This window comes from Zea mays, chromosome 7, assembly GCF_902167145.1.
Source record: "Zea mays cultivar B73 chromosome 7, Zm-B73-REFERENCE-NAM-5.0, whole genome shotgun sequence".
NCBI lineage: Eukaryota > Viridiplantae > Streptophyta > Magnoliopsida > Poales > Poaceae > Zea > Zea mays.
The window spans coordinates 167,981,830-168,001,969 of record NC_050102.1 but is presented as its reverse complement, the minus strand read 5'-3'; the positions used below and the strand labels follow the sequence as shown (position 1 = coordinate 168,001,969).

The 20,140-nt window shown below is 46.7% G+C and overlaps 5 protein-coding genes across 9 annotated transcripts; 2 read left to right on the top strand and 3 right to left on the bottom strand.

Moving 5' to 3' along the window:
- The first annotated feature begins 2,488 nt into the window (after positions 1-2,488).
- Positions 2,489-6,105, top strand: LOC103633313 (translation initiation factor IF-2). 4 transcript variants are annotated; one of them, XR_002263646.3, is made up of 4 exons: positions 2,489-4,163; positions 4,577-4,709; positions 5,366-5,536; positions 5,622-6,105. XR_002263646.3 is itself a non-coding variant. In XM_008655036.4 (2 exons), exon 1 carries the CDS (start codon positions 3,141-3,143, stop codon positions 4,140-4,142), a length of 1,002 nt encoding a protein of 333 aa, XP_008653258.1. In that variant the 5' UTR covers positions 2,489-3,140; the 3' UTR covers positions 4,143-4,163; positions 4,577-4,797. The 4 variants fall into 4 exon arrangements, 1 of the variants encoding a protein (XP_008653258.1); XR_556451.4 differs by having other exon boundaries at positions 5,366-6,105; XR_556450.4 differs by lacking the exons at positions 5,366-5,536; positions 5,622-6,105 and adding an exon at positions 4,927-5,226.
- On the bottom strand, positions 4,120-4,711 carry LOC100286345 (low-molecular-weight cysteine-rich protein LCR70). The gene is made up of 2 exons (NM_001159232.2): positions 4,598-4,711; positions 4,120-4,470 (listed from the first exon to the last, which is right to left on the bottom strand). Exons 1-2 carry the CDS (start codon positions 4,650-4,652, stop codon positions 4,268-4,270), a joined length of 258 nt encoding a protein of 85 aa, NP_001152704.1. The 5' UTR covers positions 4,653-4,711; the 3' UTR covers positions 4,120-4,267.
- A 4,364-nt stretch (positions 6,106-10,469) lies between the features above and the next one.
- Positions 10,470-13,707, bottom strand: LOC100127532 (uncharacterized). 2 transcript variants are annotated; one of them, XM_035960331.1, is made up of 3 exons: positions 13,349-13,707; positions 13,025-13,225; positions 10,470-11,491 (listed from the first exon to the last, which is right to left on the bottom strand). In XM_035960331.1, the coding sequence occupies exons 2-3, from the start codon at positions 13,121-13,123 to the stop codon at positions 10,718-10,720; spliced, it is 873 nt and encodes a 290-aa protein (XP_035816224.1). In that variant the 5' UTR covers positions 13,124-13,225; positions 13,349-13,707; the 3' UTR covers positions 10,470-10,717. The 2 variants fall into 2 exon arrangements, with proteins under 2 accessions (XP_035816224.1, NP_001106258.2); NM_001112787.2 differs by having other exon boundaries at positions 10,500-11,491; positions 13,025-13,405.
- A 1,996-nt stretch (positions 13,708-15,703) lies between these two features.
- Positions 15,704-17,011, top strand: LOC100275464 (uncharacterized). The gene is made up of 5 exons (NM_001371677.1): positions 15,704-15,996; positions 16,162-16,253; positions 16,355-16,412; positions 16,496-16,561; positions 16,665-17,011. The coding sequence occupies exons 1-5, from the start codon at positions 15,772-15,774 to the stop codon at positions 16,788-16,790; spliced, it is 567 nt and encodes a 188-aa protein (NP_001358606.1). The 5' UTR covers positions 15,704-15,771; the 3' UTR covers positions 16,791-17,011.
- Positions 17,012-18,588: 1,577 nt separating this feature from the next.
- Positions 18,589-19,689, bottom strand: LOC100277827 (uncharacterized). Its single transcript, NM_001151296.2, has one exon. The coding sequence runs from the start codon at positions 19,686-19,688 to the stop codon at positions 18,888-18,890; it is 801 nt and encodes a 266-aa protein (NP_001144768.2). The 5' UTR covers position 19,689; the 3' UTR covers positions 18,589-18,887.
- Positions 19,690-20,140: the final 451 nt, after the last annotated feature.

Here is a 20,140-nt window from a genome sequence, read left to right as displayed (position 1 = left end):
CCTCCATATTTAAACTAGTTCCACCCCACTTGGACTAGCCATACCCATACATGGACTTTTGATATTTTCTAGGATTTAATAAAATTTCACAGTTGGGCTTAGCCCATAAATCCAACAAACCTCCACCAGATCTCAAATGCCCATCTACAGTTTTGCCATTGTTCACTATTGTTTAATATACTAGTGTTTCAACAGAGACTGTTAAGTTGAATTTTCGCCTAGAACTCTAAGCTACACCAACCCACAACTTGGACAATAGACTATGCCTTGAATTGCAAGTTTTGTGTGAATTTGTTTCACTTAAAGCCATAACTAGTACCTGTCTACCAATAGTCCCCTTCTCGTGTGGAGCATATACGTCGTACTCCAAGGTCTCTTCATGAGTTTACTAGAGATCACACAGATCTCATAGACTGCGAAGTTAGACAGTCTAACTCATATAGGTGTGTTCTCTCAAGAATGTTCTGCAGGTGAACATCTTCACTAGTAAAAGCCCATAGAAGCACATTAAGGCACAAAGCCAACCTGACTTACATCATTTGAGAGTATTGCATTTTTACTTAGAGAGAATCAAAAGTTACTCTTCTCAGTTCACCGATGGCTTGTTCTCCCAGGACCTAATTCACGGGTCTCCGATCACATAGACTGGATTTCCACCATGGCAACTTATACGGGTCTCATACCATCTCCCTCGATACGATTTCTATCACATTACGTGGTAGTCCCTTTGTAAAAGGATCTGTTAGATTTTTATCTGTTGAAATATAAGTCACACTTATAACTCTGGATTTTCTCAACTTTCTAATAGACTTCAATCATATTTTAACATGTGAAAGTCACCTAGAGAGGGGGTGGATAGGCAAAAGCTGAAAATTATAAACTTTGAACACGAACTTTGTCCGGGGTTAGAGTTAGAATGAGTAATAATGAGATCGGAGTGCGGAAGAGGGTTCTTCTTGCTATGGGTTGCTCAATCAATGCGGACAATTTTGGGAGCTAACTCAAAGAGATTGCAAGCAAGAGAACTTTAGAGAGAGAGAGATAGGAGAGGAAGAATCAAATTGCAATACAAGATTAGCACAAAGACACAGACGATTTGTTTCCCGAGGTTCGGTTCCAAAAAAACATACCCCCGTTGAGGAGGCCACGTAACCGGGTCTCATTCAACCATTTCCCTCTCTCGAATGGTCACTTAGACCGGTTGAGTGCTTCTTCTTAGCCTCGAGGGTCACTTAGACCCCGTAAGGATCACCACACAATTAGGTGTCTCTTGCTAGCTTTACAAGACACTTGATAGTTTAGAAGGAGACGAAGAAAACACGATTAAGAAAGCCAAACAACAAGAGCAACAAGAAAATCATAAGATCACTCTGTCTCTCTCTCTAGATTTTCCAAAGCACTAATCACTAATGATCATTAGTCACAATTATGGCACTTGGAGGAGCTTGGAGGCTTTGAATGTGTCTTGGGATGAAGTGCTTGCTCTTGTATTGAATGAGAATGAATAGGATGCTTGGATGTAGTGAGTGGAGGTGGTTAGGGTTATATTTATAACCACCAACCACTTCCTAGCCGTTGCCCACTTTCTGCCAACCGCGGATGGTCCGCACTCCTGGCTCGGACGCTTCGCCCCTGCACATCAACGACTGAAATCGCAACAGTCAGTAGTAACGGCTATATCAACGACTATAAGTGCATTAAATGTGTCGTTATATGTCAGATAAAGCAGTCGCGGACGGTCCGGTCATGTACTTCGAACGGTCCACGAGGACGCTATAATTTCTTTTTACCGAACTTGGCACATTCGGGTTTCTCTGGTTTCCAATGGGCGGACGGTTTGAGCTTGGTCTCGGACGGTGTTCTTCTCTCCTTCGGATAGTCCGTAGTAGACTCGTGATACGATCTACACGTTATCCACGAACTGATAGACTCGCGCTCCGATAATGGCTCAGATCCTTATCGCGATCGCATAGGTATCTAGACTTAACAACAAAGCAACCAAAAAATAAAACGACAAAAGGAATTCGCCCCGCAAGGCGAGGGGCATATTTTGACGGACCATTCATGTGCGTCCGCACCCTTCGCCCCACCTCGCCCAGGCGAGGCGAGGTGAGCGAGCGCACTTGTGGTTCTCCACACTCTCTCCCCTCATTCATAACTTGGTGAGTGAGTGTAGCCTACATATTTAAACTAGTTTCACTCCACTTAGACTAGAAATATGTGCCTATTTGTTCCACCATTCTCTTGCCATACTCATACATGACTTTTGAGATTTTTCTAGGATTTAATTGAATTTCACAATTAGGCCTAGCCTATAAATCCAACACAGATGAGGGACACGAATCTTTTTGGAAGAAAGAGGGACCTGTTAGAACAATAAAAAGGTACATAAAAAATTAATTGCTTTATGTTGATTTTCGGGTTAGTTTAGGGCTTATTTTAGAGCTTCTCTTAAACCTCGAGTCCAAATGAACCTTTATGTGTGCGTGACTTTCGTCGTCAACAAAACTTCGCAAACCTCAGAGCAAATCTTTTTTAACGTAATAGCAGGAGCTTTGCCTTTCATTTAAGAAGAATGGAATTGATCCAGTTTTAAGGAAAACCAGGCCCAAAACCTATACAGAGCACACAAACAGCCTAGAGAACGGCAACCCCACACACAAAGCCCAACTAGAGTTATCATTGCCAAGCTCGACACAAGGGATAAGCAGCTCCGACTCCATAAGATGGGCTGACAGACAACAGGCGGTTGGATTGGGACATCAACACGGCGACACCATACCAAACTCAGCACAACGACGACAGAGTAACACGCCGAAGCGAACACCACCACCACGCAAACAACACACCCAACAAAACACTACACCACCACAAACTGGGAGAGGAAGAGAAAGAAGCCGTCGTGAACTGCGCCGTCGTCGCCAACGCTGTGCCACGCCAAAAGCCGCAGCCCGCTGCAAGCCTCAGCGACACCTGCAACTCCTCCACCATGGGAAATCACCCTCAAGCCACACGCACGGTCGTCGATCGCTCAGCACACACTCATCTGCCAAGGACTTAGAAATCTCCGCCCACCGGCACTCCTCTACTGCTGTGCGCGAGCAACACCACCAACCAACCACCGCCACTACCTGACCAAGATGGGCCTCAGATGCGGCACCTCTAAGGAGGGCACGACGCCAATGACGCCACCGTCGCACGTCCAAGGATGGACAAGGCTCACACTCTCGAGAGCCCCATGCAGTAGGGGACATGATGCCTCCCAATGGTGCCCCCAACAGGTAGAGCAACGCCACAAGGGTGTCACCACCATCGCTATTGACATAGACGTCAGTGAAGACTTACGCCCGACTCAACGCCACAAGGGTGTCACCACCATCGCCATTGACATAGACGTCAGTGAAGACTTACGCCCGACTCAGCACCTGCCATATGTTCTTGCCCAAGCCAGTAGCCCAGCCCGCTCCTCTTGCCCCCGCATCGACTCCACCGGAAGAAGCCCGTCACAGCCCAAAGCACCACCACGGCACCATCAGCATCACCGCCGAGAAGCAAGAACTGCCTCACCACAAAGCCTGCCGTCCGTGCGCTGCCCCAGCCAACCAAGCCACGGCAGCCACAGCCGGCCACGGCCTGCAGCCACAGCACGAAGTCAAGTAGCCCCTAGCGCCAGACACCTGCACTGGCCACGACCACCGTCGGTGCCGCCCGAGCCGGCCGCCGCCGCTGCCCGGCGTCCTGCCGCCCCACGCACATCACACACCTCTCGTCGCACGGCCACCGGATCCAGCCGAGGGAATATCGGATCTGGTGGCCCTATCCTCCTCCACCGCCAGCCCGTCATCGCCGACGAGGAGGTCCGGGGGACCAGGCAGCCGCGTCCGCCCCAATCCACCGGAGAAGAGAAGAGAGGGCCCCGCCGCCGCCTTCCCCGCAGGCCGCACGAGCAGCCGGCATCCTGCTCGGGCAGCGGTGCGGCGAGAAGAGGCGAGGTGAGGATGGCGGCGCCGCGGCGGCTAGGATTAGGTGTCCGCTCGGTCGCCCGCGCGGGGGGCGACGCGAGCGTCTCCTTCTCTCTGATGTATAGAAATAAAACCATCTCAGAGCAAATCGATTCGCGCGGACACATGCCGGTCAGATAAGCAAAATCGCTTGACTTTCATGTAAGAAAAACATGTCATTTACTATTTTGTTTATTTATTACATACACATCAACCTAGGCATACAAGCGAGAGTCGCGCTGTCATGCGGATCAAGCACAACATGATCAGAGGCCTGACGACCGGAGTGTAGCATCAGCTCTCTCTCTCTTGCATGGCTTAGTGCAGAAGCACTGCTTGAACGGCGGCCGCCCGTTGCATAAGCCTCCGGTGAAGCTCTGTTTGACGCAGACGGCGGCACAATCCGTATCGTGAAAGCACCTCCCTTTCTGTTCCTGGCTTCGCGACATGCACGTACGAGCCTCCGCAGCTACATGCTCAGCCAGATAATCAAAACAATGGCGAGTCAGGACATTTGGATGGATAAAACAAGTGCTACTGCCTATATTCATGTTCAATTTCTTTTTCTTTGGCAGGGATTGGATGAATTTACTCACCAAAGGTCAGGAGGAGCAAGACCAAGACAGTTGCTGCTGCGACCTGGGCCTTCATGACTGAAATTAGGGAGATTTGTTTTTGTCGAGTGAGGAGGAAAAGAGAAGGGCGCAGGTATTCATTTATACTGCTGCCATGACGCCTTTTATCTTTGTTTTTGAAACTTACATATTAAGCAAAGAGGCATATTTGTTTATGTGCATTTATTACATGCATATCTTTTTTAATAAATTGCATATATCTTTGTAGATCATAGTACAAACGTAGACGCTCGCCTAGATATATGTACACTCAACTTTATATCCATCTTTTGTCGTTATCACTTTATCAGCATGGCCGTCCGAAGAAGGGCATGAAGTTGTGCACCTGGGTTTTGTCGTGGTGCAAAGTCCTCGAAGACAAGTTTGCTTTAGTGTGGTGGGCTGTGATGGGCTAAGGGTGTGTTTAGTTTGGCTTTTAGTTTTGATTTTTTTTCCCTCTAAAAAGCCAAACCAAATGTTTAGATTTAGGAATCAATTTTTTTTTTCTGTAATCCGACTTTCTCGCGTGTAAAATTGAAATCACCACTAGACCTACTTTTAATGGCTTTCCGATGGAACTGTGAAAACATATATCGAAGAACTTTTAACGACTTTTAGTGGTTTCCATCAAACGGTTTTTAGTTTTTTAACAATTCACAGCCCACAGCAGTTTTTTCCATAGCTCATAGCCCACAACAATTTTTTTATAGCCACATTTCAACCAAATAAACCATAAATATGCTTGTGCAGGGGTGAGAGAACGGTCAAGACTAGTGTCATTCCGTTGTGACATCGACAGGTTGGAGGACCCGTACAACTGTGGGTTCGGAGCGGGTAATAAATCCCGCCCGCGGGTTCCCCACAGGCCTGAAAAACATACATATCTGGCTCAAGCCCAATAACGTGTGGCTGCATCTCTAGGTACATAAGGCCCACAGTCTCCCACAAAACACAGGCGTCGCCGCTGCTTCCATTAGCTGTCTAACTTTCCCGGCGGCTCGGCCAGGCGGCCAGCGCCGCTCCTCCTCCCACCCCTGGTGTGCAGTGCTCTTCCAACCCCACCCAAGCCCGAAGTTGCTTCCCCGGCTCTCGGCGTGGCGGCCCCGCTGTAGCGCTACTCTCCTTCCTCGGTCGGCGCTTGCTGCAGCAGCGCAGCTCCTCTCCTCCCCTCGACCGGCGCCTGCTACAGCAGTGCAACTCCTCCCCCTACAGCTAGTAGCATTCATGTGGCATTGTGGCCAGTAGCAGTCCTGTGGCTGGAGCTGCAAACTTTCCTTTTCAATGTTCTTTGTAGGCTTATTACTCTCTTCGGATCCGATTGGGCGAGTGATTTAGTGGAAATGCCTAGCCAGCTATTCCATGGTTCATTGTTGCTTGGACTTATTAGTAGAGCAACATTTGAATATAGGTATCTGATACTTGATATTTTGAACTCGGTTCATTTCTAATATTTCTAATATGTACTAGTCATCCGGCTTTATTTTTTCCCAGTTATGTTTCTTATATATTCAGCACTTCATGGAATCGCTGTGTGGCGTAGGAAGCTGCCACAGGGATCAGCAGTACTGCAGTAGTGGCCAGCCGATGGACTGGAGCCACGACTCCACGAGGACAGCCACTCCCGCTAGCTTGTGTTGCTCATTCTATTCGTATTTCAGGGAACCCTTCAGGTCTCGGGTGTCCGACAGGTTCGGGGGCGGGGATGGATTTTAGCCCGAGATGTGGTTCGGGTTTTTTCTTGGATTTCGGGTCCGGGTCCGCGAACGCTCCACCCGCCCCGCTGCCATACTAACGTCAGATTGTAGGGTGTTTAGTCTCATTTTGATTTTTTAGAGTGGGATGGCATAGAAGGCTTGTAGAGTCCACCATCAGCTCGATGTTAATCCTTTTAAAAGAAGGGATAACAAAAATGTAAGTAGATTAGTGGTGAAATGACCAAATGGCCCAATAGAGGATTGAATTGAATTGAATTGGGCTCTAAACAATTAAATCAAGAAACTTTAACCTATGCAAAAAAAAACTAACCCCCCCCCACCCAAATTTCTAGTTCCTAAGTTCTTCTACAAAGAAAACTAGGTAGTCCTTATTAGAGCCAACAAACTACCATATCCTTAACAATGTTTCACGCTAAAATAAGATTGAAGTTCTTAAGTACAATCATGAAATCCTATGCTAATTTGGAGTCCATCATCAGGCCATCTAGGTGCTACCAAACACCAAGAGTAACTAGTCTTCAAGATTTTCCTAAATAAACTCCAAGAACATTGATAGCACTCTAGCTAACACTCCCATCTCACTTAGCGTGGGTGGATCTCCAAATGCTTCACAAACCTCTCTATATATTGGGTACAATGGGGTTGAAGAGTGAAAGGGAAATGGCCTCAACATTTTCTATAATCGATTTTGTTGTTTGACGTCCATCACTAACTAGTTTACCTAGTGAATATTTTTTCTCAGGTGCATAAAGTTCAACACAAACATACAAAGAAAAAGACTTGAGAGAATTCTACAAAGTTTGGAGCATACAAGAATTGGCGCAGCCAGTGGCGCACCAGACACTATCCGGTGCTCAGGTTGCAGCCCTCCTCGAACTAGCCGCTCTCGGGTTTTCTCGACGCTCATCCGCTATAATTCACCGGACTGTCCGGTGAGCCAACAGAGCAACGGTCAACTTCGCCCAATGGTCGACTACACTAACTGCAGCGCAGTCAGCATAGCATAATTCAGAAGTCAGTCTGCAAAGTCAGAACACAACGGACTGTCCGGTGTCGGAAGAGGACATAAGACTTCAACGGTCAACAGCTCAAAACCCCAACGGTCGACTAACGTGGCACGCACTGTACTGTTGTGTCCGGTGCACCACCGGACTGTCCGGTGTGCCCATCGATAGCAAAGTCAACCAACGACTAAGAAGTGGTTGGAGGCTATAAATACCCCCAACCACCACCATTAAAGCCATCCAAGCTTTCCAACCTTCTCATTCAATACTAGAGCAAAAACATACACTCCAAGACACAATCAAAGCATCAAATCCTCTTCAAGCTCCAAAATCAAATCAAGTGCTTAGTGACTTGAGAGAGAGTGATTTGTGCTTCTTTTGTTGCTTGGTTTCTTTCTTCTCATTCTAAACTTCTCAAGTGTTTTGTGAAGCAAGCGAGAGACACCTAATTGTGTGATGATCCTTGCGGGGTCTTAGTGACCCGTGTGATTAAGAAGAAGCACTCGACCGGTCTAAGTGACTGATTGAGAGAGGGGAAGGGTTGGAATAGACCCGGCCTTTGTGGCCTCCTCAACGGGGAGTAGGTTCTTTAGAACCGAACCTCGAGAAACAAATCACCGTGTTCATTTGTTTTAATCTTCATCACTCGATTTGTTTCTCCCCTCTCCTCTCTCTCTCTCTCTCTAAAGTTCTCTTGCTCATATTGTTTTGAGTTTGCTCCCAAAGTTATCTGCATTGATTGAGCAACTCATAGCAAGAGGAACTATCTTCCGCACTCCAAATTTATTTCTAACCCTAACCCTGGGTGTAGTGCGTGTTCAAAGTTTATAATTTTCAAGTTTCGCCTATTCATCCCCCTCTAGGCGACTTTCAAAGAGCTACTCTAAATGAGCTAGGGCTAGCATTTATAATTTTTTAGCCAGCACAATGAGCATTGAATGGTCTATTGGCCACAAAAGGCCACACCGGATCATATGGTGTCATGCTAGCAGATTCCTTCAATGTGTATATGTTAGTTCTACACTTATACCAAGCAAGGCTCAGGGCGCATCAAGATCGCCGTCAAGCTATGGGACTTCTCCCTTGAGCAGACAAACAACATCGTTTCTACCTTCTCTGATTCTCCCCTGAGCTGACTGGTGTTTAATCTATGCTTGCTATATATGACTATGTGTGCTACTGAAGTACTTACCATTGTTTACTGAACATGAATGTTTTGCTATATGTGTGCTAAATGTGTGCTGAATCGGATGTTTTTTGAAAACCGCTAAATAATTTAGCTGCAGCTATATCCGGATATATCCTTTTGTAGCTACTAAAAAAGGCAGGGATAAATGCTTTAGCCCGCTATTTTAAACACGGGTCATGACATTCTTTCGTTGATTCAGATATTATTTAATATGTTCGTGGATCATTGGATCTTGCAACATGTGTAATATTTTGTAGTTGATTGACGGATTCGATACGAGGATTGTACTATAGCTCTATTATTTGATGGGTCGTATTCATCTAGACAAAATCCACTAGAAAAGAATATGAGAGAAGTATGCCTTTTAATTTTAGGTTCGTTTGCATGTAATTTAGATTGTACTATGCCAAGCTTTATAATTCTCCTTCACTTAAAAAAAGAACAAAAACAAGCATTACACACAATTTTAGAAGATAGGAACCAATTTTATTTTTCGAATAAAATAATTTCACCGAATGACATATCAAGAAATAGCATATATCGTTCAATCGAATGTTTTCTTTCAGATAAATTGGCAAAAAATGGTACTTCCATCAAATTGAATGTAACGATTAACTAGTCTTATTTTTTATTTTTTCAAATTATTATCTCTATATATATATATATATAATATCTATCAATTATATAACACAAATGTAGATCCGGTGGTAGATGCCTAGTGTTGGGAACCTTGTGGCTAGGGTTTGAACCTTAGTTATAGCATTTATTTTTTGCGAGCGCGAGGGAGCACCAGGCGGGGGCAGATGCGGGCAACGCATGAAGGCTTATTTTTCCACCTAAATATAGTAGAGATATTTTCATATTGCTAAATAGTAAAAAAATGTTTTTATCACTCAAGCAGGCTACAATCTATATATTTATAGGTGGCGCGGGAGGTGGTGAGCGGCAGAGATTCTACGTATATGGCTAGTTTAGAAACTCAAATTTTATTGGGAATCGGAGAGAATTGAGCGAAAAAATAACAGTGTGTTTGGTTTGAGGAATGAACTGATCCATCTTCTTCTCACTCCTCCCTTTTTTATTTGGTTTGTGGAATAGAATGGGTTGATCCATCACCACCTCATTCCTCATAAGCTAATAATTAGTATATAGATGAGGAGTGGGTTAATTCCACCAAAATTGATGGAATGAACTTATGATGCATCACCTCATGAGGTATAGAGTGACTCCACAAACCAAACACAATATAAGCTAATTTCCTCAATCATCTTCAATCCCTAATAAGATTTAAGTTTCCAAACTAACCCTAAACGTAGGTAGCACTGGCAGGAAGTGAGTATATTAGGATAGAGCCCTTCTAGTTATAGTCATATACGTAGAGATATTTTCATATTGCTAAATAGCAAAAAAAATGTTTTATCAATCAAACAGACTACAATCTATATATTTGTAGGTGGCGTTGGAGGTGTTGAGCGGCGGAGATTCTACGTCTACGGCTAGTTTAGAAACTCAAATTTTATTGAGAATTGGAGAGAATTGAGCGGAAAAATAAGCTAGTTTTCTCGATCATCTTCAATCCCTAAGAAGATTTGAGTTTTCAAACTAACCCTAAGCATAGCTGGCACTAGCAACTTTTACGAGGGAATGTCAGCTAATATGGTCCTTATAATCTTATGAAAAATAGAACATAGTTTGGTATGCACCAAGGAGAACTTGTACTACGGCCCTGGACATGATGTATGATTTAAATCAAATGGTGTCTAGTAAGAACAAATGAAGAGATTGTTTTATAATATCTTGGTCTTATTCATTGGATCTTGGATCGCAGAATCAGCCAAGCGGTTAGAATTGTCCGCATTCCCGAACGTGTTATTAGTAACACCAACGGTAAATGGTGACACACTGACACATGAACTCTTCACTTAACAAACGAGGCAAACCATACGAAGGCCAAGAACAGCTGCTGCCTTTTTTTTCACCAGTTGCGACAGATATTAACATTTTCTTAACAAATCTTACTTCAGTTTCTATAATGATGGACAATGGCTGCTTTGCCTTCAATCCAGCGTAATATACTTGTCCTGTGGGCAAATGTTGAGCCCAAAAGTGTAGAGTATAATCAAATTGATGAAATGAGAAAAGGTAACGAAAAGTTACACATTACAAAGGTTAAGAGTACACACGAAGCTTTACACTACACTCTTGACGTTCCTCCATGCTCCTTCTCAACATGCTCCACAAGCAACACAGGATCCCGGAACGCCTTGCTGCATTTTGGGCAAACATCAATCGTCACTCGGCCATGACTTGGTTGTGAGTTGATCTGGTGGGATTTCTCAACATGTTCAATTAAGGCCCCCACGGTGGAAAATCTTGCTGGGCAGTGAACACATTGCTCCACAAGGTCACCACTGCTGCTGCTGCTATTTGGGGCGATCCCATCCTTAGCCTTCTGGAAGGCTTGGCTAGTCACGGTGCTCAGCTTCTGCATTCCAGCTTCGGCTGATGATTTGAAATTCGTTGCTGCATTCACAAGACTGGAGCTCCACCACGAAGAACCATTGTTGTTACTGCTATTTGAGCGTGTCTCCGCTTTCTGACTTCTCCTTAGCATGCTTACAAAGGGAAAGCCAGAATCCACTTTTCTTGGTCCTGGGCACTTATGATCAGGCCCAAATCTGTGCTTTAGGCAGTGTTCTCTGGTGCAATCTTTGCATCTGATGGTGTTGGAAAATGTCAGTGTCTCTCTGCACCCAGGAACAGGGCATTTCTTTTTCTTCATCACTTTTTGGTAATTTGATGGATCACAATCAGTGTTAACATGAGTATCCCAGGTGATATTTGGGTCTTCACTTGGATTGAGGCGAACACCTTTAGCACAGAGTGGGCAGATGAGGACAGTGACGTCTTTCATGTTTGCATTTGGGCATTGGTGTGATGTATAACTTCGGTGATCAAGGCAAAAGACCTATACAATGTCCAACAACCACATTAATATTTTGGCTGACAGTATTTAGTGAGGATAATTATACACACTACATATGGACAGTCAGCTTTCAGGCAACAGATAGGTGCCTGAACTCAGTTTCACCAAATCTATATACTACCTTTTTTTCTAAAGAAATATGTAAAAGTGGCCTCGGGAAATGTCTTTCCATATAATTCTTAACTATGTACTTCTCGTTATTGCTATTGCAGTCAAAACAACATCAAAAGGATTAAATAAATTCAGCAAAAATAAATAAGTAAAAGCCCAAAATTCTCTATCTGCTACCATTTAAACCCTGTGACCAAGAGGGTATGGTGCTAGTAAATTACATTGTCAATTGAGAGTTCCATCAGATAAATAGGGATTAAGCTCAGTAACAATACATAATCTAGGAACTGCAAGTTGCAATGTGAAATACAGAAACTAAGCATCTAACAGGGGAAAAGCAACTTTCAGGCATCGAATGTGAGGATTCCAGCCATGTGACCAACATGATGTGTCAATGGTAATTGTGTTTGTGTGAAACAAGTGGATGTTGGTATCCTTAGCATTCCATGCATTTAGTTATCAATTATCATCAATATCAATCACATTTTGTGTATAGTGGCCGTCATCGACTAGGACGATTTTTTTTTCTTCTACCCTTCTTACCGATTTTATCAGTGTCCAATATTGGCTTGTAACTGAAGCAGCCAATTCTTCCAATAAGAAAATATGCTTTATTTTTGCAGTTAGCGATCAATCACTGGCATCTACATATATTGATTTTTTTTCCAAGTGCCTATTAGTGTGAACCATTAAGCATCGTGCCTCAGGCGATTATCCAAATGAAAAGGCTGGTATTCTTTCAGACACGATGAAGGCTTTAGAGTTTGGACGCAAACACGATAGTGTGTGAATCAGTAAACATTTCACTAGGTTCCAGTAATAAATAAACTAATAGATCTTATTTCTTGAGCATCTGGATTTTTTTTACTGGATCCAAGAATCGGCCAAGTGGTTAAAGGTTCCACACCAAAAATGTTGACATTAGAGGAAAATATGAAATACGAGTGGTGAAGGGTGACATAAGAACTCTACCTCAATAACAAATGGAGCACAGCAAAAAGCAGAACCCAAAGGATCACTGTCTTGTTCAATGGTTAGATACAACGATCCAACCTCGGTACCTCACCAAAACAGCGAAAAAGACCGCCGCCCACAAGTGTTGCCCGGTCACTAGCACGGGTGGTTAAGGTCCCCTTTGACTACTGCCTAGACGGCTGTTACTTACATCATCATCCAAAACCTAAAATCTAATGAATGGTTGCCGCCCAAGCAACTACAACTCCTCCCAAGATCTGTCTCGCGGATTTCCACGGGGGGGGAGGAAAATCAGTTCTAGAGTTCCATAATCCAAGGAACATCAATTCTACAGCGCAACAAAATTTGGTTGGCCCAACAGTCCGATTCGGAGTAAGTAGACAAAGCACCACCACATCCAAACCAAGCACGGGGTTGCAGGAAACGTACATGGTCGCAGCGGTCGCAGGTGAAGGGGAGGAAGTCGATCTGGTTGCAGTCGCCGACGCTGCAGTGCTTTCCCAGGTTGGGGAACTCCGGCGTGCCCATCCCGCCGAACCGCCCGCCCGCCCACCCGCTCCGGGAGAACCTAGGACCGGCCCGCGCGAGTCGTTGCCGCCACCGCCGTAGCGGCAGGAAGGGAGAAGGAAACTGGAAAAGGGGGGCAGGGGGAGGGCTCGGTCGTCAAACGGACGGGACACGAAATCGAATAAACATAACGTTTTGACGTGGTAGTTGTTGGGCCCTTTTTCTTATAGCAGGTGAGAGTGAGACCGTGAGAGTCGGAGCCGGAGCCCATGAGACGGCGACGGCCGGTATCGCCGTATCGCGTATCGGCGAGACTTGTGGACCGTGATTACGTGAACGCCAGTCCACCGGACGAGATCGCGCGTGCTGCTGGTGCTGGAGATAACATGAAGGACGACCGGCGAGCTAGTCCACCCGGCGAGCCCGTCGCTTTTACCTGACCCGGCCTCGGCGTCGCGTTCGTGACGGGCGGCGTGGTTGACGCGGCCGCGTTCCTCGTTTTCGCAGGTGGGGTTGTCTGCCGTGCCGCACGACGATATCGTCGGCTCGTCGCTTCCGCTTCGGTGCTTTCCTCTGTCGGGTAGGTTCCGTGGACGCTTCAGCCGCGCCCGTTTTGCCCGCCGCACAGCAAGGGATGGTTGGACTGGAGCTCAGAAACGTCTGGAAAACGCAACCAAAACTGTGGTTTTCGGTTTTCGCGGGCAGAGAGCATGAGCAGAAGACAGCTTTGCTGAACGCAGCTGGAGATCCATTCTGGTCAAAACAGTCATGACGAGAGTGCTTACTTTATATGTTGATTGCATTGCATGGCAGGTTGTTAGTCCCAGCGGTCATCGACTACGGGCATGTTTGGTTTCTTTAGTCTATAGGCTAAAGTTTAGTTAGGTGACTAAAGTTTAGTCTCTAACATGTTTGATTCTAAGACTAAAATTAATAAGAATATACTAAATGATTCATAAGAAGACTAAAATGGTCTTTAACATTCTCCTGCTATTAGTATAATTGAACTACATGAGGGGCAATTTTGAAATTAATATGATTTAGTCTCTTTTAGCCACATCTTGAGGGTAGGAACTAAAGCAGTTTAGTCCCTATTTTAGTCGTACCGTTTGACAATTTAGAAACTAAATGGTACTAAAATAGAGAGACTAATCTTTAGCCCCTCAAATAAAACTGGGCCTACATCAAACTCTAGGATGCTCCTACCCTACGAAGGGGTCCAACTTCAGGACCATCCAGACGCATATCTGGACACAGTCAGCCTTGCGATCTTTCTTTGCACAATCAGCCTATTCGAGCTGTAGCCTGTACCTAGAGATATCCAAACGGGCCGCCTGGCCCGGTCCGGCCCGGGCCCGGTGAAGCTCGGCCCGTTTTGGGTCCGGCCCGTCAGACACGATTAAAAAACCGGGCCGGGCCGGCTAAGCACGCGGGCTCAATTTCTTGTCCGAGCCCGGCCCGCAACGGGCCTAAACGGGCCGGGCCGACCCGTTTAGCACGAAAAAAGTGGGCCGAAAAGCGGGCTTAACGGGCTTAGAGCTAAACGGGCCGTGTCGGGCTAGCCCACCGTGCCTAATTTCCTGTCCGAGCCCGGCCTGCTTATTCGTGCCGGGCCGTGCCGGGCTCGCGGGCCTCGTGCTTATTGGACATCTATACCTGTAGCTGTAGCCTTGCGATCTTTCTTTGCACAATCAGCCTATTCGAGCTGTAGCATGTAGCTGTAGCCTTGCGATCTTTCTTTGCACAATCAGCCTATTCGAGCTGTAGCATGTAGCTGTAGCCTTGCGATCTCATGTGGCTGTGCATGGATGGATCGTAGTGGATATTGTTGAGAACTACGTTACCACGGATCACCAGATCCGCTCCCTTCCCTCCCGTCAGCAGTAGAGACGCAAGAAGCTGTAGAAGATTCGTCTCCCTTCCCATATACACGACAGAGGAAACACACGAGACACAAGATATAGGGTTGGGCCTCTGGCCTCTTTCTGATATCTGTATTATGAGAAGGTGTACATGTTCCTTATATAGAGATGTGAGACCCCTCAGGGGCAAAGCCGGTATTTGCCCACATAACCCTAACTAGGGTTACTTAACAGATATAAGCAAAAAAGTGTTGTCTAGCCTATGGAGAAACAGAATCCGTTTGGTTGGGCTTTTGGTCCTCACAAGCCCAATCAAATTATCTATTTTCATACGCCTTTTTCAGAAAGAGCTATTTTTTCTAGTAAGTTTTTGAAAGAGTTATATATATCAGTGGAAAAAAAAAAGATTCTCCGACAAGACTGCCGAAACACCAGAAGGGACAAAAACAAAAACCACAATGCTGAATCTACGAGTGTCGTCCCTTGAGGGCTTGAGCCTTGAGCACCAGAAGCAGAAGCTCTGCCCCGTGCGGCCGTGGCCCTCAAGAATCTCATCCGCATTCCTGACCACAAATATCAGCCCACGGCGCTCGTAGGTGCTGCTCACCGCTGCGCCTTTGTCCTCTCGTTCTCTCGACGAAAGCCAAAAAAACAAACAGCCAACTGCCCGACTCCATAAACGCGCACGAACACGCCCGGCTACTGACGTTTTTCACGGCTAGGATTGCGTCGCACCCGCACCGGGCGAGGCCAGCCGACGGAAATATCTGGCCCACTAGAGCTACAGCTATCCCATCTCCACGAACCATGGCAGTCGCCCAGGCCGCAACGGTGGTGGCTGCGGCCGCCGCGTGCCGGGGCATTTCGCCGAGCGGGACGACTGGCGTGTTCAGGTGGCGACCACGCCGGCGCGCGCTGGCACGGGCACGCCCGGCGCGGCGCGGGAGCCGAGCCACGGGCCGCGGCCGGGGGCTCGTCGTCGTGGCCGAGTTCGGCGGGACGTACGAGGACGGATTCGAGGACGTGCACAAGGTACATGACACACGGTGCGCGTGCGCCCGGCCGCACTCACCCGAACATGTAGCGTCGTCGATTTGTCGTTTAACATTGGCTCGTCGTCAAATGAGGCATCAACACGTTTTAGCCTGGTCTGGTGCGTGAACTGACTTGAGTTACCTACCGACAATTTGACTGCAGAACATCATCAACTACTTCACTTACAAGGCCACGCACACGGTCCTCCATCAGCTGTACGAGATGAATCCCCCAGCCTACACCTGGCTCTATAGGTGTGTCAGCTGAATCTTTCGATCCCAATCTGTAACATTAATACCTGCTCTGTGTGTGTGCAACTGCTTGTCTAAATTATACTCCACAACTCTTTTGCCAGTTACATTTCTGTCAACGATCCATTAGATGGCGATTACTTCCTTCGCTTGCTCGCCAAGGTACATATCTACCTCTTCTTCTGACGAAACTGACAAAAACACGAGTGTTCTCCAAACATTTGTTTCATGTTCGCGTATGATAGGAGAGGCAAGACCTCGCAGAGAGAGTGATGATCACGCGCCTCCACCTGTACGGCAAATGGATCAAGGTAGGAACGGACTAAATTTAGCTGAATCTGAAAGAGAGGTATTCGACGGCATGAAGAGGGTAACTTAGCTTGCCTTTTTCTGTTGAAACGTGCGTCCCAGCAGAGATGCGACCACGCGATGATGTACGAACGGATCTCCAAAGAGAACCTGGATATCATGCGCCAAAGGTTGGTCGAGACAGTGGTCTGGCCGACCGATGACACAAACTTCGGCGAGTCTAAGGATTGACGCGGAGCAATAGCTGCTTCAATAGATGCTGTATATTTTCTTCAATGTTTTTTTGACTGGCTCATTTCTGTATATGGCAGCTCTGCTGCATGAATAGAACAGTTGATAGGGGTCTGTAGTGAGCTGGGACCCTTCTTGTCCTCGCACAACTCGGTGAAACCTTGTGAGACAGTGTGTGTCTGTATGTGGGTTTTAACCTGGATGTTGTCTTGTGCAAAGAAGAAAAAGAAGAACAAGGTCTCGAGGGAACCCCCATGTTTGTGTTGCCACTGAAGCTGACAGCAAACCTGCCTGGGGTCAGGAGCAGCCTCGCCTAGCGCCAGAAGGTATCGAGAAGTACTGCCCCATTCACCGGTCGAGTACCCACGACTTGACGGCTAGTCAAGGTTTAGTGCCCTGACAAAAAATGCCCCGATCAAGGGGACCCAAAACAGCCGCACCTCAATCAACAACGGTATAAGCGAGGCCCCAGGCCCTATAAGAAAAAAGAAATCACGCAAGACCAAACACATTTGGCTTCCATTCTCCAAGGAGGAGGGCGAATATGAGTTACAGGACCTAGAGCGGACGGTTTCCGTTAATTACGACACCACCGAGTTGTCTTTTAGGTGAGCCCTAAAGCTTCTGCACGTCGCCATTCCACGGCAGACCCTCAGATAGGCTGGCACCTCGATCTCCTTCGATTACTTTGGCTGCCCTAGTAACATGGTAGGCGCAGGGATCCTTCCTCTTGTCGTCTCTCCCACCATCAACAATATCAAATTCAAGCATGTCATGGTTGATGATAGGCCCGGCATCACCATCTTGTTGATGTATGCCTTTAACAAGATGTAGATCCCACAGTCCACAGACGAAGCCCGCCTGTTTGTCGAAATCTCCCCGAGGATGATCCTCCCAATTGACTCAATCAAGGTGCCGGTCGCCTTCGGCACTCGCGTGAACTTCCACGCTGAATATGTGGAGTTCACCGTTGTCGAGCTCCATCTTCCCTACAACGCAAACCTTGGGCGCCACATGCTCTACAGGGCATCTAGTCCTCAAGATGCTGGGGCCCAACAACGTCATCACCATCCCCTCTAACCGACTAGAGGCATTGGTGGCAGTGGAGAAGCTACCCTAAAGACCCATTAGCGTTCTTATGGATCATGATTGCCTCTTGGACATATATTCAACATCACAATATAGTAATAAGATCCAAGGTTTCGTTGTAACACATGAAGGGAACCTTTCATTTCATATGAGAAAGACTCAATTCATTAGAGCTTCACCTAGAGAAAAGTTTTAGAAAATAGTGCAAGAGAAGCCCTCCAAGCAGAGCGAGGTTAACATGCTATACAGACAAAGCATTCGCATGTTGACAACCTCCGATCGCAGTTTAACAATGGATAAATATGTTCTGTTACTTAAGGTCATATTGAAGCAAACATTTATTATTATCACATAATGGCATAGAAGTGGTGTTGGAAAGTTTGAAACTACCGGTTAATTTATGCTACTTAAGTTAATGGTGAAACAAACATTTGTTTTGTAGTGCACAAGGACCTAGAAGCAGTTTGAAATATCAAACCATGAAATTACACCATCCAAACAATCATGTGGATATAATACTACATTATTACTTGCAAAGTACATGTGGCAACTACCTAGTATTTCACATCATATATTTTACCATATATAAGATTTTTTAGGAAAATGTATCATACATAAGAACAAGATCCTTCAGCAACAAAAAAGCCTTTTACCCTACAAGTTTGGCTAGGTTAGAGTTGAAACTCAACATGAGCTACCACCAAAAACAGAGAAGAATAAAGATTCCTCAATTCGAAAAATGTAATATGACACTTACATTGAACTCATCAAACTAGATAGTATATAGTAAACCAGAGCAAAACCTCACCGATACAATGTAAATCAATATGCCTGCAAATTCAACCCAGTTTTGGTCCAGAGTTGCACATTGTTCCAAGGAACTACTTTCTGTTTCCAACATTGGAATCTAGCACGCAACAAACGAGGACAAACAGCAGCAGCAGCAGCGCTGCAACATGAACACATGCAGATAGGCAAGCAAGCAGCCTTTACCTTAAGGTAGTTTCTTCACTTCTTGCCGTGCTGCTTCTTGGCGGTGAACCGGTAAACCACCGGCCCGTGGCGCCAGCCCTCGAGCGGTGGATCCTCGTGAACCACCTCAACGTCGAACAGCTTTCTCGCCCTGCCGAAGAACTTCTTGTCCGTGCGCTTCCACCGCCTCATGTGCGCCATCACGAATGCCACCTCCCCCTTCACAAAGAACCGCAGCGTCTCTATCAAGGGGTCCACCAACTCCTCGTAGTACACCACGTCCGACGCCACGACGAGGTCGAACGGGGACGCCGTCTGCGCCACGGCCACGTCCGCCATCGCGGAGGCGTCGCCCCATCGGAGCGGCACGACGGAGGCCGCGCCACCGGCGGAGCCGAGGAGGTGCTCGTTGAGTTCGACGTTGTGGCGGAGGTTGGGGAGCGCGTCGGGGAGGTCGGAGAGGACGGTGCGCGCCGGGAGCGCCGCGGCCAGGGCGAGCCCCGCGGCGCCGGTGCCGGAGCCGAGCTCGAGGACGCTGAGCGGGCTCCCCAGCGCGGGCGGGCGCGGGAGGAGGCACGGGGTGGCAGGGAGGACTCGCAGGAGGGTGGAGGCCGAGGGCCAGAGCTGAAACGAGAGGCCCCGTGACGGGAGCGCGCGGACGGTGATGGGGGACGGGAGGGAGGGGATTTGGAAGTGGTGGAGCTGCTCGCGCGATGGGGAGGAGGGTGCGGGTGCGGTGGTGGTGGAGGGGAGGAGGTTCGGGAGAAGTAGGTCGTCGGAGTCCGAGTCTGAGGAGACGGTGGAGGGGAATGCGTCGGCGGCGGTTGTGGCGGCCATCAGACAGGCGAGATACCGGAGTTTACTAGGTCAACGAGGGGTGATTGGTTGAAGTTTAAGGAGTGTTTGGTATTTTTTATGGTGGTTTAGTGACCCGTGATCGAGAGAGATCATGAAAAGAAATTTAATTGCTATTTTGTGATTCCTATCGTGATACTTGTTCACCAAATCAGCTCTCTTAGAAATGTTTAAATACACTAGAGTTAATAGTCCGTTGGCTAAAAATTCTAGTGAAATTAGCTAGCTAACAAATATCTAGCTAACTATTAATTAATTTGCTAAAAATAACTAATAATTGAACTATTAGATAGATTGTTTAGATATATGCAACTAATTTTAGCAGGTAACTATTAATTATGATACATTCAAACATTCTCATAGTTCACGACTAAAGTTTGTTGGAGGCCTAAGTTTAGTCTCTATCTAATTTAGAGGGTGTTTGGTTGGTGTAT